We start from the raw sequence: 25310 nt of genomic DNA, 5'->3' as shown, positions 1-25310 counted from the left end.
CATCCACACCCACACATTCCCCCCCACACACCCCCATCCCCCACACACAGGGAAGAAGCAGAATTCTCCAGGTGAAAAGTAGAATGCCTGCAGAGAAGTCAATTACACAGCTTTGAGATGCCAATCTAAATTGTAACTAGGTAACTAAGCCATAGCTTTTGGATACACCATGCTTAATCAGATTGGAACTGAGCTACTGAGGTTTTCAACTCCTCACAGGTGGATTGAATTAAGTGCTGCCAATGCCAAATCTGCGCAGGAGAGGAGGTGGGTTGAAGCAGATTCTCGGTTACTCACAGTGCACAGCTAACGCAGTCCTTCTCACACCAAAGACAGTGGATAGATCTTTATTCAGTTTTTTACAGCTGAATTTTATGATGAATTTTACTCCAAAGTGGCTCTAGTAGTACCAGAGACACTGGTGTAGAGTTTGAATATTGTTTCAGGTAAAGTGAAAATGGATAAAAGCAATATTTCTAGTTAATACATTTTTAGATAATGTGATTTTAAATGTGTGAGTTCAAAATGTAATAAATATTAATGAACTTATTTACAAAACAGAAAGAGATTCACAGACTTAGATAACAAACTTGTTACCTAACGGGAAAGGAGAGAGGGATAAATTAAACAACAAGGTCCTACCATCTGGCACAGGCAACTATATTCAATATCTTGTAATAAACTACAATGGAAAAGAAAAAATGTAATAAATATTAAAAAGAGATGTTTTACTATTTTATCTATTTTGCAAAGTTTATACATTCAGAATTATAGGAGAGTTTTTGTTTTTAAGGAGAACCCTAATAGTACCTGGTGTTGATTCTTCTGATTTCAGAGATGTTCTCCTACAAAACAACACACACTGTCATGGAGTCCCCGGCCTCTTGCCTCTAATCCGCCTGTTTGTGCTGCTCGTGGGTACATGCTGGGACTGGATCTCCAACTTTTGCTCTTTCAGTACAGGCTCCTGGGTACATTCTTCTGATTGTGCTTTCCTCTCACTGGGCTTGCTACCCGGCCTGTGCCTCCCTGCACATTGCCCCTCTGCCCTACTGGACTCCATCTACTGCTACACTTATCCATTTACTTCATTCTCTGCTTTATGTTTTTAAACCTTGGACACAAAATACATTATATTTAGCCACAAACTCTGGGATTTGTTAGAATATAGTGCTAAGTATTCTTAGCATCTGCATACAATAACCAAAGGTTTGCTAATGATAAGCCATATATACAGAATAAGGTCCAATAAGTCATTCTTGTCTTCCTGATAGAAGTACAGTGGTTTTCTATCAATTCTCAACCTAAGGGGCTCATTTCAGAGGAAATCTGACCCATCCGCCTATAGCTAAACTGTGATACTCTGCAAATATTCAAGTACAAGTTACTAGTGTCAGGCAAATTTGCACAAAGTCATGTAAAGATCTGAAACTTGACAAGCATTTTTTATTAAAATGGAAAATACCCTCTTCTTGCTCTAATCATATTTTCTAATAATTCATTTCTCTGTATGAACCCTTTTTGAAGATGGTAAACCAAGGCTGAAGTGATGGAAACATATTCCGAAAGATCTCCCAAAAGGGAGCTCCCAATACAAAGCAACATAGCATAAAAAGGCAGAATAATGACCTTAAGGTTAGCATCTAATCAGACAGTCCAAGTTCTAACTCTGACTCTGCCACTCACCATGTACCTGACCTTGGATAAGTTACTTAGAGACTCGCAGGCACTATTCTGTTCACCTATATAATGGGGATTAAAAATACTACTTACCTGGTAGAGTTATTACAACAAGTAGATGAGAAGGTCTAAGTAAATCTCTTACCACAGTTATTCTTAGAGCACAGTAAGATTTGGGCAACTGATAATATTGAAAACAACATCAGCCCCTGTTCCTGTCCTGAGAGAGCAGGTTTTAAAAGCATTCTAAATATTCAGAACAAATCAGCTATAGGGTAACTGCAATTTATATTTACAACAGCAGGTGGCACTAGTACCATATTTATCTGGGACTCCGTGTCCCTTGGTGGTGGTTGTTGGTTTCTTTTTTTTTTTTAGGCATTCCTTTTCAGCTTTCTTTTTCAGAAATAGCAGCATTTCCCCCATAATCTTTTTTTTAGGTTCACTAAATTTATTTTAAAAATCATAAAAACGTTTCTTACAAAAGAGCATTACATTCTGCACACGGCTCTGAATAGATGGCAGGGACCTATGGGCTGTTGTTGCTTTTCCTCCCTGTCCCAGCCCCCCAAATGTTACAGGGACCACAAAGCAAAGTGTTCACAATAATTACATGGGGGGATCTTTTGTAAACCACCAACAATGAACAAAAATTAAAATGCACTCACTCTGCTGCTGTTTCAAAATTTCAATGTTAGTTTTTGCACACCCTCCCCTACCCCCCACCCCTGTTTGTAAGGAACTAAAACATTACATCTGGTGAACAGCAAAGATTTCACTACCCCTCAAATGCAGAACACCTATGAAGCAGAGAAATGTTGGCTTTTTAAACAGAAGCAGATAAAAAAAAAAAAAAAGATTCAGGACTCCTTCAGTTCTTCACTAGCCTTAGAAAAACTTTCCAGAATACTGCTTCACACTATTCTGCAGCAAATACTGTGCATTCTGTATCTGGTCTTGTGTTCCTGTCATGGTCATGATCCGATCTTCAGACCCTTCTAAAGGCTCATCGATTTTGATCGATGGATTTGTTTAATCCGCTGACCACCTTTGCCAATAATAGATCCAGCCAGATCTTTGGGAATAGTTACTTGTGTAGTAATAATAGGTCCACCAAGATCACCATATGAGCCACGACCCCCTGCATAGGAATAATCATATCCAGAGCCACCCTGTGGTTCATGAGCCATCTGCCACTCTGATGGACTCCCCGTATCTATTGCAGAGTTCCAGGTTTCATCAGCACTGAAACCAACCACGCCATCATAAGGGTCTCCAGGTCTTCCTCTCTGTCATAGGCCATTAGATCTCCTCCTCTAGGTGGTGGTGTGGTGGAAGAGGAAGATTCCGAGCTCTGCTACCACCCCGGCCACCTCGTCCAGGAGGAGGTGGAGGAGGTCCTCGACGAGGGCTCATAGCATCATAATCTCTTCTGGATGGAGGCATGGGACACTCACCCCAACCAGGTGGCATTCTATCAAAACCATCTCTTCCCTGCATAGGAAATCCCACGGGACGTCCTCAGCGGTCCTCAAACACCATTGTAAAACCACCGTAATCATAGGTTTCATCATAAAAATTGGGATCATAAGGCTGAGCACATCCTTTGATGGGTGAGTCTGATATAAGATCCAGGATGATCTTTATGCACTCTACAACCCTATCAGGTTTTCCTCCAATAAGAACCACTCTGTGAGTGGACTGAGGACAACATTCCTGGAAAAACTTGATTGTTGTCTGAGTGTTCTCTTGAAGTTCTTTGATTTTAGCACCTTTGACCCCAATAATTCCTCCTGCCAGACTTTGATGAATCAACTTGCAGTCAAAGTCGCTTCCTTTATAGTGTTGGTAATGTAAGCATTCCACAGCATCAGATTCGAGCAGGAGCTGGCTGGTTGCAGTGGGTGATGGCAACTGTAGGCCCTCTTCCAAGGTAGGGATGATTTTCTTCAGGATTTCTCCAATTGTTTCAATATCAGCACTGATACTCAACATGCGCTCAGGGCCACTGCTGTCTGGGACTGAAATACTGGCATTGTAGTCTGTACGGAGAGCCTTAACATTGTTGCCTCCTTTTCCAATCGCTGCCGCAGCATTCTTGCTCTGAAGCAGAATGCCTAATTCAACCACCTCATCAGGGTTTCCAGATCTTTTAAAAGCTTGTTCCTCTTCCATATCTTCAGCAGGGCGTTTACCAGATTCGCCATTGGTTTCGTTGTTGGGAAAGGTTTCTTCTGGCTGTTCAGTTTCCATTTTCTTGTATTAAAGGGACACACCAATCAGTTATTAAACATATCCTTGCAGGGCAGAAATGAAGTGTTCTAGGCAGGACCAACTGACACCCTAGAGCTGCAGTAGCCGGGATGGGCAATTGCCAAGCAACAGGAGTTGCAAGAGCTCCTGAGGCCAGAGCACCAGTGCCGCACCTCTCCTTACCTGGATCCGACCCCCCATCATCTTTTAGTTTTTGTTATCCCTCTCTGGTTTAGTAGTCTATTCAGCAGCATAGCATAGTAAATTATTTCTATTTTTAATGCAGACACAAATTGCCATGGGCTGATTTCATGAAATTTGTACAATTTATTTTGAAGATTTGCCCTCTTTCTAGTTCATTCTCTAAGTTTGACTGTATTGTTTCCTATGGGCCTTGAAACAAGATTTTACATCTGTGGCCTCCCTTAATCCTAAGAAAAGTTCAAGCCCCCTCTTCCAGAATACCATAGGATATACATTTATTAGAAGAAATGTTTGAAGAAAAGACTTTGAGCATGAAAAAAGGAAAACTACCAATGATTGTGAAATCATTTTTAAGTTTCTCATGGGTCATTCAGCAGCAATGATCATTATATTTTCCAATTCAATTTGCATTGCTGTCACAATATCTTGGTGTATGTGACTTCCTATGCTGCTGCCATTGCAACTAAGGGTGGATCATTCTCCAGCACAAACTCAAGAGTGGGTTTGACTTTATTTGATTGCATCAAGCTTGAACTGGGACATGGCCCCAGGCTCCCTTGCATCACCCAGTTTCGAGATCCTTTAAGAGTTAACTCAGTCCCTCATAGTAAGATGCTCACTCAGAGCCAGCTGAAGCCAAACACAGCCTCTGTGCAAAATGTATTTGTGCAACCACACCCCAGAGTCTTGTTTGCAAATGTAATTCTGTGGTCAGAGCACAAATGGTGGTGTTAAGAAAGATCAACCACAAGGGCAGAGCTGTTAGCTCACGTGGGGCTGGGAGGTAAGCTCCGAGGGTCCTGCTAATGCCTTTTAGGGGAGCAGTGGCACCAGCTTTGGGGGAGGGATTCACAGTGACGTCCTGCAACCCTCTGAAAGGCCCGTTCCCTCCAAGAGCGTACGCTAGGGACAAAATAATAGCAACTGGATCGACTTATTTAAACTTCTCTGTAATAAGTAAAATCATTTTGAACCTAAATTCTCTTCTGTGTTTAAAGATGGATAAGTTTAGGGGGAAGACTAAACTTTGCAGAAACTGAAATATCATATGTGTATAGTCAGGTAGTAAATTTCATGAAATGGCCCTAATTTTTTTTTTTTTTTTGGCCTGTGAGGTCCCTTCATATAGACATCAAAATAGGAGAGAAGAGTTATGATAAAATTCAGATTTATTTGAAAATATTCATTGTTGATTCTGTTAGCCAGTTATGTTACTAGCAAATAGTGACAATTTGGTCTCCTCCAGTTCCTCTCTCACGTTTCCTTGCGGTGAACAAAGCAGTCCTGAATACTAATCTAATGATGGTGTTAGAGACCTTAATTTCTTATTTCTGGTAAATGGGACCACATGACAATTGACACTTCAGTGTGATGCAAGTTGCTGGTTTCCAATAGACACTCTTCATACAATTAAGGATGTATGTCCTATTCTTAGTTGACTGACAGTTTGGATCAAGAATGAATAATTTTACCAAATGCCTTTGCACATCTATCCAGATGATCATTCATTTTTTTCTCTGAGACCTTTTGATGAGATAAATCCTGTTGGCAAATTTCCTACTACCAAACCAGCCTTCCACTTTAAGAATAAAACTTAGTCATGCTGCATTGTTCTTTTCATAGAGTGCATGATGACAGTCACTGATATTTTATTTTGCATCTCTATTTTAGCTGTTTTTGTACAAATATTAATTTGCATTTATGTTTTTTGTCTACATTTTTATGAGTTTTTCTGCCAGGGTTATGTTGTTTCATAAAATAAATTAGGGAGCATTCCATCTCTTTCTATGGAATAGTTAAAATTATATTCAACTGATCTATTCTCTGAATATACAGAAGTATATGCCTTTACATCTACAACTGACTTTTTTTTAGATGTAATATTTGGACCATATTTTCCATGCCTTCTATGGTGTTTGGTCAGCTCAGATTTTCTATTTCCTGGCTTAGTTTCGTTCATCTACATTTTCCTAGTGAATTGTCTTTCATTGTAACTCTTACAGCTTATTAATTAAGAACCATACACCATAGTCTCTTATAAACTTGTTTCTCTACATCTGTGGTCCTGTATCCCTTCACATTCCTACCCGTGTATACAGTATTTGCATTTTTCTTTTACTCTTGCCTAGATTCACTCCAGGTCTATTCATTTTATCTGTGTGCTTCTACTTAAAATGGCTTACAGAACATTAAGTAAAATATATGGCCATTTAAATTTTCCTGTTCTTCACATTCTAGGTAAACAGGAGTTTCCTGTCTTCAAATAATACACCATTCTGAAGAATTCTAACATTTGTACCCAGACCATGAATTACAATGAAAATTTTAAAAATAGGAAGACTAAAGTCAAGCGAGGCCTTTTTGGCAAATTACAGGAGAAATCAAAACACAATTCCCAGGGCCAAGCTCTCTCTTGGCACTTGAAGTGTGGGCCGAGCCCAAAGTTAACAAGGACAGACTTTATAACAGTCAGATCATTTCTAAGTGGAGTTTGCCTCCAGAAAGAACATAACCGAGTTTCTTTCTCCTCCTAAGAGACTTTTTGCGTATGTGGTATGAGTCTTTCTGAGAAACAAACCCTGAGGCATCATTTTATGGAGGGAAGGGCTTGTTTAAATAAGAACAGTATGCCACAGTAACATGACTAAGAAACCATGTAAGTAAGGAACCCCAGGGCACCATCCTCCTGATCCAGCTGGGCCAGGTGATTGCTGCAAAGTATTTAAAGATAACTTGTTATTGTGAAAGAAGTGAGTTCAGGAATATTGCCCAAATATGATGCAAAACAATCCCAAGATGAAGCCATACCTTGAGACTGAAGGCTATACAAGAAAAATTGCTTCCATAACGTTGCCTGCAAGTTAACATTAAAGGTTCGTTGTTAAGCTATCATCCATGGGCTTTGCAAGTACACATTTGCTTGATTCAAAGAATAACTTTCAAAGCATCTAAATTTAAAATCTTACCATCCAAATGAAGAATCCCTAAAACCTTGAGTCATTTTTATTGTGGCAATAACAAATTTATGCTAAATGTAGGTTCTCCCAAGAGGATAAAGAGATTTGACATTCAAAAACATGAATTCTGAGGCCAAGGACTAGTAGAAGACAGCAAATAGCTGTCCCAGTCTCAGTAAGCTAGTGAACATAAAAGCAGCTAAGAATATTACTCACGCGTATATCTGAAGGAAATGAAACCAGGATATTGAAGAGATATATGCACCTCCCCTCCCCATGTGGATTACAGCATTATACACTATAGCCAAGGTGTGGAAATTACCTAAGGTGCAACAGGTAGATAAAGAAAATGTGGTATATATAGACAATGGAATATTATTCAGCCATGAGAAGGAAGGAAATCCTCCCATTTGCAACAACATGGATGGACCTTGAGGGCATTATGCTAAGTGAAATACGTCAGACTGAGAAGGACAAACACTATATGATCTCACTCATATGTGGAATCTTGAAAAAAAAAAAAAAACTCTTAAAAACAGAGAGTAGCATAGTGGTTGCCAGGAGCTGGGGGATGTGGGAAATGGGGAGGTGTTGGTCAAAGGGTACAAACTTCCAGTTATGAGATGACTAAACTCTGGGACTTCCCTGGTGGTCCAATGGTTAGGACTCCTCACTTCCACTGCATGGGGCACGGGTTAACCCCTGATCAGGGAACTAAGATCCTGCATGCCACACGGCTCGGCCAAAAAAATCAATCAATCAGTCAATCAATCAATCACTCAATATTTCAGAGAATATTCAGCATTCTCTAGGGCCAGAAAATTTAAAAAAAAAAAAAAGATGAATAAGTTCTGGGGATCTAATGTACAATATAGTGACTACAGGTAGCAATACTGTATTATATACTTGAAAGTTGCTGAGAGTAAATCTTAAATGTTTTTACAACACACACACACACACACAAATGGTAATCACATGAAATGATGGAGGTGTTAACTAATCTTATTGTGGGAAACATTTCACAATATACATGTGCATCAAATCATCATGTTGTACACCTTATATGTACAATTACATGTCAATTATATCTCAATAAGTTGAGAAAAAGAGTACCTGCCTCGTGCTGGTTCTACAGTTTCAACACTCTCATTTCCCTGATAAGTCCCTCTACAAATATTTATGGGAAAGCTCATAATGTATCTCAGTCCTCACAATAATCTGACCATTTTCTTTTATTTTCTACTCTGACCTCTGCCAGGTGGTATCACCAGTATCTGCAAGGCCTTGCAAATCTTTTCACACATTTTCACGTCCTTCTAACGCCATGACTTCAGCCAGACCCTGCTGTCATTTCCACTAGGACAGTCATAAGAATGTCTCCCTCCACTCTTCTTTCCCCCCCAGCTTAATTGAGATATAATTAACACCTAGCGTTGTGTAAGTTTAAGGTATACAACATGTTGATTCGATACTTGTATATTGCAAAATGATTACCACCAAAGCTATAGTTAACACCTTCATCGTGTCACATAATTAATTACCATGTGCTTTTCTACATAGTCTAGGTGAAAACATTTAAGATGTACTCTCAGTAACTTTCAAGTATATGACATAGCATTGTTAACTGTAGTAATTATGCCTGTACATTAGTTCCTCAGAACTTATTCTCTTGTAATTGCAAGTTTGTAACCTTTGATCAATATCTCCTCATTTCTCCCCACCCCCAGCAGCTCCTGGCAACGATCACTCTCTGTTTCTAAGAATTTGTAGGCATACAGTATTTATCTTTCTGGCTGACTTATTTTACTTAGCATAATGCCCTCAAGGTCCTCAATGCTGTTGCAAATGGCAGGATTTCCTTCTTTCTCATGGCTGAATAATATTTCAACGAATGCATATACCACACGTTCTTTATCCCTTCATTCCTCAATGGACATTTAGATCATTTCCACATCTTGGTTCTTGTGAATATGCTGCAATGAACCTGCCTCCCTCCCCTCTTAAGAAGTCTACTTGGGACTTCCTAGGTGGCACAGTGGTTGGGAGTCCACCTGCCAATGTAGGGGACACGGGTTCGACCCCTGCTCTGGGAAGATTCCACATGCCGCGGAGCAACTGGGCCTGTGTGCCACAACTATTGAGCCTGTGCTCTAGAGCCCGTGAGCCACAGCTATTGAAGGCCACGCGCCTAGAGCCCGTACTCTGCAACAAGAGAGGCCACTACAGTGAGGAGCCCGTGCACCACAATGAAGAGTAGCCCCCATTCGCTAGCAACAACTAGAGAAAGCCTGTATGCAGCAATGAGGACCCAACGCAGCCAATAAATAAAAAAAAAAAAAAAAAAAAAAAAAAAGAGAAGTCTACTTTTTCAATGGGTAGTGTGTTACCATCTTACAGAAATTTAGTTATTTTTTTATTCATAGCTTCCATCATTCCAAATAGAGTTCAGAGGGGCTAGGCCAGTAGACAATTCCCCAAAACAGATACTCAACTGTTCTCAGAAGTGCCCCATTCTCTGATTTCTAAGGCAAGCTTTGTTACTTGGAGTTCCTCTCTTCCAACGACTTCTCTTCCAGAGGCTTCTCCCAAATCTTTACACAACAGACTTCCAGTGGGTAAGTCCCACACAGGTGCCTCGCTTGTTCCGGCCCCTTCTCCTGGAGGCCCCCTCCCCCCTCCTAGGCCCCTCCCTCTCCCCTCCTTCCCATGCACTTCAAAGGGTGGCAGTCATAGTGTAGAGCAGGAATTGACAAACTATGGACCTCAAGCCAAATCCAGCCCTGTTTTTGTACAGCCTGCAAGAATGATTTTTACATTTTTAAATAATGGGAAAAAAAATCAAGAGAGGACTAATATTTCATGACATTAGAAAACAACATGAAATTCAAATGCCATGTCTACAAATAAAGTTTTATTGGCACACAGTCACACTCACTTTTTATGTATTGTCTATGGTCACTTTTCTGCTACACTTGCAGAGTGGAGTGGCTGCAACATATGGCCTGCAAAGTCCAAAACACATATATAGGTCCTTTACAATAAGAGTTCATTGACCCTTGGTTTAGACCATGGACCCTGGAGCCAGTCTGCCCCAGGGTTCAAATTTAGTTCTGCAACTAACTAATTATGTAGGCAATACCCTAATGTGTCCTGAGCCACAATTTTCACATTTGTAAGGTGGGGATGACAACAGTTCTATTTACCTCATCAGGTTGTGTTGGGATTAAATAAGCTGATTTAGAATATTACCAGGCACAGGCCATACATGTTAATTATTACTGCTACACTTCAGCTGGTAACCCGTGGAAAATCTGTCTGGTACTAAATAAAAATTTTGGATCAAACATTTGTTTCTTAATGGACCTCAAAGTAATAGGAAGAAAAATCTTCTGAATATGATGGTCACCTAAACAATGTAAGAATAAGCGTCCTCGTTACGAGGGGCTACAGAATGAAACTTCACTCTTGTCCCAAATAAAGGTCAAATTTAGGCATTTAACTTCCTGCTCTTCTACAATACATGGTCCAGGGAATCTCAGCAACCAAGTAGTTTTCTTTTGTTTTGTTTTGAAGAAGGTTGAATAAAATGTTCTTTTTTTTTTTTTTTCATTTTCCCCTACAGTCATTTTCCATGTAAATATACAAGTTTATGTAGTTACAATCATATTATGGCATATACAGTTGAATTATTTTCACTTAAGTTTACATCTTAATTTTTACATTTTGCCTCTTAGTTTTCATCATCTTTTGTTTTAAACAGAGTTTATGGAGATAATTTTTCAACATACATATATTTTATAAGATATATAGTTTTTTTTAAAAGTCAAGTAGTTTTCATTCCTTCTTCCTTGTTGATCAACCCAGTTTTCATTAAACCAATAACTTCAAATTGCTCACGTCATCAACTTCTCCCAAAGGTGATTTTGGAGCACATCTAGATATTTGCAGCAAAGAGCATTCTAGAAACAAAGCTAAAAGCTTTTTGCTACGAAAGTGCTCACCAAGCATCAGTCTCATAGTGATGGGGATGAGGATATGAATAACTTTAGAGCCCTGACCATCATCTCCTCATTCATCAGAGAAAATGGACCTCCAAAGCCACAGAGCAGACCCAAGGACAGACCCAGAGATGCTCACCAGCCAAGGCATTTGGGGGCAGAGAAGAGACAGTGATGTGAGTCTGCGGGGCATATAAAAAAGGTGTTTCTAGGGCTGTAGAGATCTGTTCCTTTTTTCCAGGTTAGCTCACAAATCCCAAATTACAGTGCATCACCCCATCCCTGACTTACATAGAACCGCCCTGTTCAAAAGTGTTTGCCCTTAGAAGATTGCAAAGTGGTGTTCAGAGTCAAATATATCCCCTGCCCTTTTTTTTTTGTAGTTCTAGTAACTACACTCACTCATGTGTAGGCTCAAAGAATGAGCCTCCTCTATATACGAAAAAAAAAAAAAGATTTTCTTTAACAGAATCCATAGCTTTTTTGAGAGAAGCAATTAAGTCAGCCAGATTTGGCAAAATAAACCTGCTTAATCAACGGAGGACGTGAAGCCCTTGACAGTTGTCTTCACATCCAGCTATTTCTTAGGCATTGTAAGGGAGAGTCCCAGTATTCATGTCAAATTAGCTTCCAAATTCATTCATCCTCATTTTCTTTCTCCAAGGCACCTTCCAACAGAGCATGCTAGCGCGTGCGAGTGCTTAACTGTGTTTGTATTTGTGTGGGTTTTGAAGTCTGAATATCCCTGGTTGTGGAATATGCCTAATGTTTCTTCTGAAAAGATATCAGAGGAAACAGAAAAGGATATTTCTGGGAATCATGCTGTTATTCCATCTACCCATCTAGTTGACGCTCTAATTTTAAGCCACATTTTAATAAAAGACTTTGAATAGCTTTGCTTTTATGATTTAAATAGACTTTCAAGTTGAGATTGAACCATCTGATAGAACAAAGTGGGTGGACTTCAGTCTTCAGAGGAAAAAGTATAAACATCCTGAAAGCTGTAATTAAAATTTCCCATTTTCCTTCAACCCTCTGATTGCAATTATTGTCACACTGGAAATATCCAGTGTCTGAATCCAAACCTCAAATTTTGCAAAAAGCCTTCAATGCAAGGTGGTGGAGTGGGGGTGGGGGCGGGATAGAGGGTTTTGGGGGGGGTGGTGAGGCAGCTGAAATCATTTTGGTGGAAATCGAGTCCTACTGAATGAGCATTAACACTCTGATGTGTATTAAATTTAAAATATACCAGTGGTTAGAGAACACTGGTCATCTAATTTTCTCAAACACAGGTAGCTGAAGTAACTGTGATGCCCTTATTCCACAGGGCAAAATACTTAAGCTCCAAACGGTCCACAAGGAGGAGTTGAGAAAGGTGTGAAGTGAGTCCTAAGGAAGTATCAAAGGAAAACTTCAATCCAGAACAACCTGGGTATAAAAGGTGAAGACAGGTAGATATCACAGATGACCAAGAAAATGGCAGCTCTATTTAGCAGTTGTGTAACCAGCCTTCCCAGGAAGATCCCCTCCCCAAGGTCCTCTGCTTTAGCTCCTCTCTGAAGTACCCAGATAATAGTGTCTGATGCACATTTCCTGAGTTGTTTTACAGATGCTAAAACTCCCACCAAATGGAGGAGGTTAACTACTTGTTGACCATGAGCAAGTAGCCCCCAGGCCTACTGAAGCCTAAGGATCAATAAAGTTAACCCTGCCCTGTTACCTCACCATCAACCAATCAGAGAATTGTGCAGAGCTGATCACACACCCTGGCATGCCCCTCCCTCAACTGGCCTTTTAAAAATGTTTTGCTGCAACCCATGGGGAGTTTGGGTGTTTTGAGCACTAGCTGTCTTCAGCTCCTTGTTTGGTGCCCTGCAATAAACGCTACACTTTCCTTCACCACGACCCAGTGTCATCTGATTGGCTTAACTGCACATGGGCAAGTGGACCTAGGATCACCCATTCCCATCTCCTTAGGGTTATTCTTGACCCATCTTGTGGCTCACACCTAGGGGCAAGATCCAGAGTTTCTGGGGCCTGAAGCCTATACAGTGAGGCTCTTAAAAAACACAAACATAGATAGAGAGCTGATAGGTAGGTAGATAGATGATAGATAGATCCACCAAACTTTCCCAAAACATATGCTGTATGTTGATGAAAGTACACTGAGGGGTCCAGAAACCTCAGTAAATTCCCTTCTGCCCATACTGGCCTCCAGTTATATGTCAAGAACCTCTTTTCCGTCTCCATCCCCAGCATCCGGGACCCAACTACCGTCATTTCTAGCCTGAACTACTGAGATAGACTTCAGTTGGCTATCTGATCTTCCTGCAACTTCCCTTCTGTCTACAGTCTGTTCATCCCATAGCCGGCAAACTAGATCACATCCTCGCTTGGTTCAAAATCCTCCAAACTTTTCTTGTAGCAATATATAAAGTCCTCACTATGCCTTTCATGGTCCTGCTGTATCAGCTTACCCTGTGTCTCCTGGAACAAGTTTCCTCCCATCTCTGCCCCGTACTAACACCTCTTGCTACCCAGGCATCCTTGCTGTTCCTCCCTGGTTTTGGGACCAGCCAAACATGCCCCCTGGCTTTTACATGTATTGTTCCTGATGTCTGAGTACTTTCCTCTGAAATCCTCACTTCCTGCAGGTCTATATTTCAATGTCACTTTATCAGAGATGCGTTCCCAGACTGCTCGATATAAAACTGTAGCACCCCCCCCCCTCCCCACACACACATCCTATCCTCCTTGCTTTGGATTTTTCTTTACAGGTTTAGCCTCATTTGGCATTATTTGTTCATTGCCTTACTCTTCTCTTCTAGACTGTAAGCTCTAAGAGGGTAGGGATTTTATTTTATTCACTGCTGTGCCTCCATTCTTAGAACAATGCTTGACATCTAGTAGGCACTTAATAAATATTTGTGGAAAGAAAAAGGGATTACCTAACCTGGGAAGTTAGGTTAATCATGTCACTGGCAGAGGAAAATAAATAGAGGGGAGAGATGGTGGAATTCCTTCTGGATGTTAAGTCTAAAGTCACAGATTTCTTAAATTATTATTACATTTGCTGAATAAATATATATTTGGTGATGGAGAAGAAAGGAAGCCCTGGGAGTTACGCACCATGAACAAGACCTTTTAAAAAAAAATTCAGATTCAACTTTGCAAGAAAGTTACCAAAATTAAAATGCACTGAGGTTTCAATGAAGTTTCCTCTATTTTAGACATGTTTATTTCATCTTCCTTTCCTTTCACGTTCCAAAGAGGCAAGAAAACCTTCACAGGCTGCAAGGACAAGATTTCTTTCAAGAGGCGTTTTCTCAGATGGTGAACACAAATCAGCTGGTCATTTACTCGGAGATTTTACTTCTCTGGGTGAAGTAGCAAGGCGCCCCACCCCCACCTGGGATTCAGATCCAATCTTCATTCTTGAGGTCTCTTCAGGAGGAAGTGAGTTCCAGGAGGAGAGTCTCAGAGGACGCCAACAGCTTAGGGCAGTTAAATGAGCAGTCCCGGCGTTTGGCTCCTCGTCCGAACAATACAGCCAGTGAACGAGAAAGACTTGGATGTGCCTGGTCCCCCTTCTCCGCAGGGATCCTCTCTGGGCTGCTGGAAAAAGAAGGTCTTTGCGGCGGGCTTTTCCCTTGAGCATGAGGGTCTGAATTTCTTCAGCTGGTCTGAACATCTTCAGCTGGGCAGGAGTCCCGGTGTTTTGGGGACACAGGATTTCTAAGTCAGGGCTCTCTACTTAATTTTCCCACAGAGGCTTCCCCAGGAAACTATTTGGAGTAAGGAAGCCCGGCTCCCTTGCATTAGTTCTCGATTTACCAGAAAACAAATGTTCCTGCTTTGAAGGCTATAAACGGTGGCCATAGGAGATCCTGTCTGCCCTGGAGTCCGGCTTCCGGCTGTCGTGGTGTCAGCGAAAGCTCCAGAGGGTGAACACAGTAGTCAACTGCTCATTCATTCAACAAATATTTATTGAGCGCCCAATGAGTGCCGGGCACTGCGGGTGCCCTGGGGGCGAGAAGCAACTTATCCTAGATCCTAGTTCCTGTCCACTCATCCTAGTTCCCACAGATGCTCTGGCGCGCGCGGTAGGAGCGGACCCCGCATCTTCGCCCGCCCACTGCCCGGCTACCCCTCCTAGGGGTGCCCGGCACCTCCGGCGCAGCCCTCGCGACACCCGCGGTGGGGAACCCGCCCCCCGGGACCCAGCCTCCTGGCTTTAGTCCGGGTGGGGAAGGCGTGGAAAAAAAGCAAAACAGCAAAAGGGGAAACCCGTACCCCAGTCTGCGCTGGGAAACTGCACCCGGGAAGTGTGCAAGGCGGAGCCGGCCCCGGCCGGGCAGAGCGCGGAGTCCGGGGCGGGCCGGCGGGAGAGGCCGGGCGCCCGCGGGTCGGGGCGCGGAGGCGGCCTCGGCGGGCGGAGGGCGCGGCCGGCGGGAGGGGCCGGGGCGGCGCCGGGAGGGACGCGCACGGCGGCGTGGCCGCCGGGCCCAGCAGGTGACCGCGGCCCCGGGCCGAAGCCGGAGCCGGAGCGGATCGCGGGCGGCGCGGCGGGCAGACGGCGCGCGGGGCCGGGCGAAGTTCGGCGGAACATGGCGGAAGAGCCCGGGGCGCGCAGGAGCGCGGCGCGGCGGCGGCCGGAGCCCCGGGAGCTGTAGCCTCCGCAGCCGCCGCCGCCGCGGGGCGAGGTCGCCGCCATGGCCCGCTGGATCCCGACCAAGAGGCAGAAGTACGGGGTTGGTGAGTGCTCGCCCCACCCCGCCCCCGACCCGGCCGCCGCCAAGTTCGCAGGAGCGGCCCTGCCCGGTGCAAAGTTGGGGCAGCGGACGCCGGGCCACTCGGTGCGCGCCTGCCCGGGACCGGGGTCCCGCTCCCCCTGCCCGCTGGGGCGCCGAGAGGCTCCGGCTCCGGCTGCAAGCGTCTGGGGGGGCGGCGGGAGCCGGAGCCCTCTCCGGGAGCCCCGCGGGGGAACTCATCCTGGGTTCCAGGGATCCGGGTGGCTGAAAGTGCAGTTGGGCTCCGGGACTGGCGATCCTGCCCCCGAACCCAAAGCTGCAGCGCTCTGCAGAGTAGAAACGCGCACGGCGAGGGCGCTCGCCTGTGGCTTGTTTGAGGCACCCAGCTCTGGTGCTCGCCTGCCTCCTCCCCGTGCGTGGGGCTTCATTCAGTACTTTGTAACCAGCCGAGGCCGGCCCAGGGCGAAGTCGGCTAGCTGCTCCGGTGCTTTCTGCCTTCTGTCTTCTTAGGTTCTCTCTGAAGCCTAAAGAAAAGAGTTGGGGGTAGGAAGCCGCCCTCCCTTCTTTCCTCCCGGGCGCTGGGATCCCGATAGCAGTTGTAAACTGATCGGGAAGCTCAAGTTGTGGCGTGGAGGTGATGGAAGCGACAGGAAGTGTGTGGCCTGGGAACGGGGGCGGCTGGCCCCCGGGGCTGGTTGTGCGGACAGTCGTCCCCTACCGGAGCGTGTATGGAGAGGGTTTCAGACTGCCGTCTGAATCCCGATGCCGTCGTGGAATAAGACGAGGATATTTTATTGAGAAAACGGTGACAGGTCCTGGGCTACGCACTTGGTATTCGTAACGGTGGTGCTGGCGGGCCCCCAGGATGCGCAGGGGATTGCTTTTGTGTTACTTTCGATCCGAAACAGTGGCTGAGCGGGGTTTTGACCCAGGTGAAAAACGTTGGTCCTTCCACTTTTTATCAAGGAGTGAGGTTGCCGAGGCCTTGTGGGAAGACTCTGCCGTTAGCGGGGCAATTACAGCGGCTACTAGGCTTGGGTGCGATTCCCTAGTATAAACACGGTTGTGTGTGTTGAGAATTTTATCATTTCCTGTCAGGGTCATTCATTGGTCCTGTTTGTAAGTTTAGTCTTCGACTTCACTCCCATCCCGCCCCCATTTCTTTTCCCTCACCTTTAGTGGTTACTAGGGAGCGGTCCCTGAACCTATGCAATGCTTTCCGACGGCTATGTCTGTTTCAGAGATACTGTATCTTAACATCTCTAGGTGCTTTTCAACTCTGTAGACAGTTACAAAAAACAAACCGACCTTCTCGCATTGATTGCTTTTAGATTGTGATCCTTTATGTATGTATGTATATGTGTGTATGTATAATAATATGCATATAATTCCTTGTTCTCCCTCTGTTGCAAAAACTTTCTTTCCTTTAAATTTCTTTTAGAATCCTTGCACGCTCCTATGGTTGTAACTCAGAAATGGGTGGATGTTGTTACTTTAGCTCCAGACCACCCGTTCATGAATTGATCCTGAGATTTCAGAAGGGGGCTCCGGATCAGGTGCCAGTGAGTAGCCAGTAGTTGTAGAAGTGAGATGGAGTCAATCTCTTTATTTGTGAGTGTTGTTGGGTACTAACTCCTAAATTAAAGTATATTTATCAATACCTAATCAATAATTACTCTCACAGAAAAGTTATCAATTCTAATTTTAACAGGAGAAATGCTTTCTAAAACTATTATGACTTGGGCATCATTAATGTAAATATATCCTAAAAATGTGGGGTTTATTGCCATAGTCATAGGAACAAAGATGGTATTTTCTCTTTTTAAATTTTTTTTCCTGTTTTAGAGTCTGTTATGTGTTATCAGTCAAGAAAGGTGAACTGCTTTTCCAAGGCATAGGTGGTAGCAAAATTGTCCCAGGATATAATTTGGGAAGTGTATTTCACTAGACACAGTAGATTCTGATTAATCTGGATTTGACACAAGGGCCCACTGTGAGGACAGATGAGCTGATCAGGTCAATGTCCATTGTTTATTCCTAAAACACATGGTTGTTCATATTACCTCCCTGCTTGGAAGGCTTCCTTGGCCTACAGGGTAAAGTCTAAACTGAGCCCAGTTTTCAAGGTTCTGGGAATCCAGTTCAGCAATGTCTTCACCAACCATATCTCTCTCAGCTTCTTTCATCAACCCTCCGGCGCAGACACTGCCCTTCTCCCTCTTGTGCAATATACCACGGAGAGTCCCTCCTTTGGGACTTTGCTCCCCTGTGCTTGTCCCCTGTTCAGAGTGCCCTCCCACCTCTGCATCCCACAGTCCAGCCTTTCATGCGGGCTCAAATCCCTACTCACTGCCTCCTTCAAATTTGGTGTTTCCCTTACCTCATACCTTCACACCACTTCCTCACCATTCCTGCATTTTATTACTTATTCTTTGGTTCAGTGAATCAGAAGGTTATGGTCTTGTGTCCCTGTGACTCGAGAGGGATATCTGGTATAGAGCATGCATTCAGTAACTGCTTGTCCTTGGTGTTGGGGTGGCGTCCTAAAGCGCCAACCTAATTTCTATGCTGATTTAGTACAGTTTTTTCCCCACTAGGTTTTAGCATCTCATTCACTCCAATGTGACTTTTATTTTGTCCTGTTGGATGGATGAAGCAAGAGCCTTCAGTCTGTCTTTATCTTTGCAAGTAAAAAAATGAGATGTGCTGCTGAGAAAATAGGCATGGGGTAGACGGACTTGCTTAAATATGATTGGGAAAATTGGCTTGTTGGACTTATGTGGGGGTGGATTGTTGTCCCTTCTGAGAGTCTGCTGGACAGACTTTGTTTCTGGGTGAAGGAAAAAACGTGATGGCTGTTTTGAAGCATTTTAATGACTCAGCTACTCTGAGTGAGGGTAGTGCTTTGATCTCCATTTGAATGGTGCATGGTGAAGCTAGCAGTCTCTGCTTATCTTGGTGCCACTATTGACTGTCTCTGACAGCCTAGATTTTTCTACAGGGACTGAAATGCAACCTTGTCTGGGCTTTCTTAGTTCTTCAGCTAAGAAGAACTGTTGGCTCAACCTCTAGCATCAGGTAGGCTTAAATGACCTATGTCTGTTATCAGGTGAGAGGACCACAGACTTGATTCTTTACACTTCTGGGCCATTAGTGCCCTCATGGGAAGAGCTGAGTGCTGAGGAACTCCTGCGCTGCCCCACAGTCATGGAAAACTCTTTTCTTTCTCCCTTTGTTTTTCTTTCCCTTTAGTCTTCCTTCCTTTTTAATTTGTTTTAATTAATTTTTTGATGGGAAATATACCAAAATATTATTTTATAAATATCTTGGTATAATAGTGAAATTTTGTCTGCTTTTTATTTGTCCATATTTTTTCTTTTAAAAAATTTTATTGAGATATAAGTGACATACAATAAACTGCATATATTTAAGGTGTACAATTTAATATATTTTTTATTAGTCATTTATTTTATACATATTAGTGTATATATGTCAATTCTAATCTCCCAATTCATCCAACCCCCACTCTCCCCACTTTCCCTCCTTGGTTGTCTATATGTTTATTCCCTACATCTGCGTATCTGTTTCTGCCTTGCATACTGGTTCATCTGTACCATATTTCTAGATTCTGCATATATAGTTAATATATGATATTTGTTTTTGTGACTTATTTCACTCTGTATGACAGTCTCTAGGTCCCATGTCTCTACAAATGACCCAATTTTGTTCCTTTTTATGGCCGAATAATATTCCATCGTATATACGTACCACATCTTCTTTATCCATTCGTCTGCTGATGGACATTTAGGTTGCTTCCGTGACCTGGCTGTTGTAAATAGTGCTGCGGTGAACATTGGGGTGCTTTCTTGCTTGCTTGCTTGCTTTCAGTTTTTTCTGTTTTAGGACACAAGGGTCAGATGCTTTTATTTAGAGGTTAAGCAAACATTAGTGATACATTTCCAGCTTAGTCTTCTGATCATTGAAACATTTCTTTTTTTTTTTTTTTTTTTTTTTTTTTTAATTTTTATTATTATTTTATTTTATTTTTTTGGGGGGTACACCAGGTTCAATCAACTAAAACATTTCTTAAGTCTGCTCCCAAACAAGCTATTTCTATCAAGAGCAGACCCAGATTATGTTGATGATGGAGGCTTTGCAAAATCATCCATTGTTGTTTGGTGGGATTTGTCCTATGTTTTTATAATGCGATAAAAGGTAGTTTGGGGGAATATTTGCTTCACTGTTAGCTTTTCAACTATTTTGCTGTGCTAGGCCCAATTAGTCTAAAAGCATTTAACTTTGCATAGATTCTCAAATGTTATTATAAAAACCAAAACTGGATTCTTGTAGCACTTGGTGAATGCACTCAGGTGTGCTGTGGGTCCCTGTCCAGTTCTTTCTCACCACGGGCACGGCGTTCCACCACTGGAATGGTAGAACTTGGTCTCAGAGAGTAATTAGTTCAGTTCCCTTTTAAAGAGAGAAACTTGATGCCTAAAGAGGTAAAGTGAGTTGCTTAACATAAATTGTTCTTACCTTTTCGGGTACGTGACTACCTTTGGCCATCAGGTTAAGCCCTTAAGGTGGCCCCCTTTGTCAGAACAATGTTTTTAATTGCATAAAGTCAAATATGAAGGATTGAAAATGAAGTCACTTGCATTGAAATACAGCTGTCAAGATAGTTTTCAAAAATTTGTGATATTGTGATATATGTGCCTTTTTATTATCAAGATATCTGTAAAATTTTTAAAGAAATTTGTAAAGTTGATTTACAATGTTGAGTTAGTTTCAGGTGTACAGCAAAGTGAATCAGTTATGCATATATATACATATATCCATTCGTTTTCAGATTCTTGTTCCACATAGGTTATTAAAGAATATTGAGTAGAGTTCCCTGTGCTAGACAGTAGGTCCTTGTTGTTTATCTATTTTATATATAGTAGTGTGTATGCGTTAATTGCAATCTCCTAATTTATCACTTCCCCCCAACATTTCCCCTTTGGTAACTGTAAATTTGATTGGGAGATATATGTCTGTTTCTGTTTTGTAAAAAAGTTCATTTGTATCATTTTTTATTAGATTCCACATATAAGTGATATCATGTGATATTTGTCTTTGTCTGACTTACTTCACTTTGTATGATAATCTCTACGTCCATCCATGTTGTTGCAAATGGCATTATTTCATGCACCCCAATAGAGGAATATTCTATTGTATTTGCATACCATATCTTTTTTTTCCCTTAGGAATTTGTATTAGAAAATCCTGCATGCATTTACCGTGTCTGAGTCTGCCTTTCCAGGGTTCATTTTTATACAAGTTAATTTTAGTGTACCCTCTAGTCTTTTTCTTTTTTCATTTTCTTTTTTTTTGTACCACATCTTCTTCATCCATTCACCTGTTGATGGACATTTAGATTGCTTCCATGTCTTGGCTGTTGTAAATAGTTCTGCGGTGAACATTGGGGTGCATGTATCTTTTTGAATTATGGTTTTCTCTGGGTATATGCCTAGGAGTAGGATTGCTGGATCATATGGTAGTTCTATACTGACTTTTTAAAGGAACCTCCATAATGGTAATTTGCATTCCCAGCAACAGTGTAGGAGAGTTTAATTTATTTTGTAATTGAAGTATAGTTGATTTACAATGTTGTGTTAGTTTCAGGTGTATAGCAAAGTGATTCAGTTTGTATATTTTTGTATCTGTCTATGTATCTATATGTATCTTTTTTCAATCTTTTTTTTTCAGATTCCTTTCTACTATAGATTATTAGGAGATATTGAATATAGTTCCCTGTGCTATATAGTAGGCCCTTGTTGGTTATCTATTTTATATATGAAACACCTATGATTTCAAATGAGGATAGCATCACTACTATACCTGTGGTTTATTGCCTCTGGTCATCATTGAAGTAAATGCTGAGTGTCAGAAAACAGAGATGCAATTTTTCTCCCTTTTCAAGTCCATGGATACTCTGAATTTCAACACAGATTAAGAATCCTTGGCTATAGATCAACTTGATGATGGATGATGCCTTAGAGGGCCAGGACGGGGAGGGTGGGGGGGGTGTTGAGGGAGGAAGGGAATATGGGGATATGTGTATAAATACAGCTGATTGACTTTGGTGTACCTCAAAAACTGGTACAAGAGTGTAAAGCAATTATATTCCAAAAAAAAAAAAAAAGAATCCTTGGCTATGAAGATCACACAGCTAGTTAGTTACAGAACCAGAATAAGCAACAACAGTAACACATTCATCATCTGTCTACGTAAGACATCAAGCTAAATATTATACAGTTGTAATAAACTGAAGACATACTCGCCCTAATGCATTCGTGTTCTAACAACATTGAGACAGAATAAGAGGAATAGAGAATTAGTACTTATTAGGCATTTAGCTCATAACAAGCGCTGTTCTGAACCCTTTATTTCAGTATATCCCAGGTGCGTGTGGGGGTCTTGGAGACACTTTCAGGTAGCCCATGGGATTAAAACTTTTTGGTAATAATACTAAGATGTTATTGGCGTGTCTTCACTCTGTTTTCTCATGAGTATATAGTATAGTTTCCCAGAGGCTACATCGAGTGTGATACTGGCACAGATTGAATGCAGAGGCAGATGTGGGAATCCAAAGGCCTTTTGTGAAGCCAGACATCAAAGAGATTTACAAATATGCAAAACAGTGCCACTCTTCTCAGTGTTTTTGTTTGGAAAAGTAGTTGAATCTTAAAAATATGTATACAGTATATATATTTTGCTAGCACGTATTGGGTTTATTATGGTTACTTTAATTAACGAATAAATATTTTTTAAATGTCAGCTTGAATTTCTAATATGGCAAATAGTGGTAGGTGTAATGCACATAAACAAAAACTCTTTGGAATTCTCAATAACTTTTAAGAGTGTTACAGGCGTTCCGAGACTAAGAACCTTGAACACTGCTGCTTTACACGTTATTTCATTAAATCATTGAGATCACGCTCTCATTCTCATACATTGTCTCCTTTTCCAGGTAAGGAAACTGAGGTTCATACAGATAAATTTTTCATCCATATACATGTAATCTCACTCCTAAGCCAAAACTCTACTCCATATGTGTTTCCCAAACTTCAGTTATTCCTCCGTCACCTTGATTTCTGCCACCTCCAGCGCTGACTTGAAAGAAAGAGACATTGGTTCTCCAGCAAAGAATGGATTTATTCAGAATCAGCGAAGAATTGCAGTTGAGGGCTTGCAACCCTCAGTGAGTCTGCAAGCCATATGCAGATCCCTGCAACCAGGAGAGAAGAACTCTTTTATAGAGGGGAAGAGGAAGTTGGGAGGGCTGAAGTAAACAAAAAGTCCATTGGAGGAATTGAGAGTTTGACCTATAGTGGCTTTTCATTGGCTGAGTCATGACAGGCTCCCATTGGCTGAGCTCTTACCAGGCAGGAAGAGGAAGTCTTTCTTCTTTTTGGGCTCTGCTATCGTGTAGGGTGTGAAGGCTCCCACTTCTGGCCTCCCAACTATTTTAATTGAGGTTTCTGTTTATGTATTAATTTTACACCACGTACCCTTGTGTAGCTGCTTCATGCCTACTACCTTACCCGTTTGCCTTCTCTGGTTTTTTTGGTTTGTTAGTTCATAAGTATTAGAGCTTAATTTCTTTATTTTTTTAAGATAAAAATAACTGTCAGTAAAAGTTCTGATACTTTACTCTTAAGTCCCAAAGGACCATCTTACATACTCACTTTTGGAGACTTTTGAATGAACCACCTCTTTCTTCCCTATTTAATTTATTATTTTTTATATTTAATTTTTATTTTATATTGGAGTATAGTTGATTTACAGTGTTGTGTTAGTTTCAGGTGTAGAGCAAAGTGATTCAGTTATCACATACATATATCCATTGTTTTTCAGATTCTTTTCCCATATAGGTTATTACAGAATGTTGAGTAGAGTTCCCTGTGTTGTACAGTAGGTCCTTGTTATCTATTCATATAAAGTAGCATGTATATATTAATCCCATACTCCTAATTTATCCCCCCCCTTTGGTAACCATAAGTTTGTTTTCTAAGTCTGTGAGTCTGTTTTGAAAATAAGCTCATTTATATCATTTTTTTAGATTCCACATATGTGTGGAATCTGTTATTTTTTACTTAATATTTTCTTTATGTTGCCTGGTTTTTTGTTTTCTGCTTTTTAATTAAAACAATGATTGAAAAAGAAAACTTTACATTCCTACCATTGAAGGAGAACCAGCATCACTTGCTGTAGGAAGAGGCAACCTTAACAATAAAGGCAACAAAAGTAAAATAGCAGTGTATTGGATTCTGGCTCCATGCTGTTGGGCATCAAACCACTTTCTCCATGGCAGTTTCAGCTGGTGCCGAGATGAAACTTTCTCTTCGATATACTGTGGATTCTCATTATTTGTGGTAGTTAATGTTCTGTAAGGTCACCAAGAACACTGACTTAGCGAATATTACCATTGCTCCTAGGGGCAATAAAAGTTCAGGTTCCTGTGAGCCTCTGGTCACGTTTTCATCAGCTGATCAATATATAACCTTATGTCATGTGTGTTTCTGTTTAAGATGTACAGACCTTACTTAACATACATTGCTGATACACTAACATTGAATATAGCCAACAACACTATATCTAAACTTAAGCCTGAAGGAAGCTTATCTAACACGTGTATGTTTTCCATAAGGCAAGTCACACAGCCTTTTGGGGCTTGGAAACAGGACACAGCATTAAGCACTGTGCTTGGGGTCATTTAACTAGCGAAATCATTAACAAAAAGCTCAAAATAAGAAAAACACGGCACTAAAGTTAAGACTGTGCAAAGTACTGTAGTTTACAGTATGAGAACTGAAACAAAAAGGCGGACTGTCCCCGTCTGACCTCAAATGGGAACTTGCAGGTCACATTTTGCCCCTCTGCACATGACTGGGAATGATCTCGAAAGCACCAGGAGTGTTGATTTGGGAGTTACACATAAATTTTAATGAGTGGAAGAATTCATAGGTACCATAGAATCTGTGAATAATGAGGGTCAACCTTAGTTACGCAAAAAGAGAATTGAAAATGAAATCATGTTCCTGTATCATTCAGGTATCTGTTGGAATCATCCCTCCTTAGAGTTTTCTGAGAACCCCAGCTAAAGGTACTACCGTCTTTGCTCACACTTCTCAGTGTCTCTCCGTTTCCCTAATTGTCCTATTTGTTTATTTGTCTGTGTTTACTGTCTCTCTCCAATACTGGAATACAGAGTTGTGAGGACCGGAACTTTACCCTTTCATCAGTGTTCCCCCGCTCCCTGGGATGGCAGCTGGCACGTGGTCAGCACTCAGTAAATAAATGATGAAGGAATAAATGAATGCTGTTATCCACCTAAATTTGTCTTGTCTGCCAGAAGAGGGAATTTTTCCCCACGTTATGGAATATTTGGTCCTATGTGCGTTTCCAATGAGATACAGTCAAAA

The 25310-nt window shown here is 41.7% G+C and overlaps 1 protein-coding gene and 1 pseudogene across 1 annotated transcript in view; one reads left to right on the top strand and one right to left on the bottom strand.

Annotated features, from left to right (window-relative positions):
- Positions 1-2568: 2568 nt before the first annotated feature.
- Positions 2569-3933, bottom strand: LOC130846261 (heterogeneous nuclear ribonucleoprotein K-like; annotated as a pseudogene).
- An 11635-nt stretch (positions 3934-15568) lies between these two features.
- The window catches only part of LOC130844351 (dedicator of cytokinesis protein 5-like), an 87523-nt gene continuing 77781 nt past the window's right edge, over positions 15569-25310 (top strand). Inside the window, exon 1 of the mRNA XM_057720640.1 lies at positions 15569-15847. Coding sequence (XP_057576623.1) covers positions 15805-15847 — 43 coding nt within the window. The 5' untranslated portion in view covers positions 15569-15804. The remainder of the gene's footprint in view (positions 15848-25310) is intronic.

This window comes from Hippopotamus amphibius, chromosome 2 (genome assembly GCF_030028045.1).
Source record: "Hippopotamus amphibius kiboko isolate mHipAmp2 chromosome 2, mHipAmp2.hap2, whole genome shotgun sequence".
Classification (NCBI taxonomy): Eukaryota; Metazoa; Chordata; class Mammalia; order Artiodactyla; family Hippopotamidae; genus Hippopotamus; species Hippopotamus amphibius.
The sequence above is the reverse complement of the archived record's forward strand: the minus strand, read 5'-3'. Positions and strand labels throughout refer to the sequence as shown.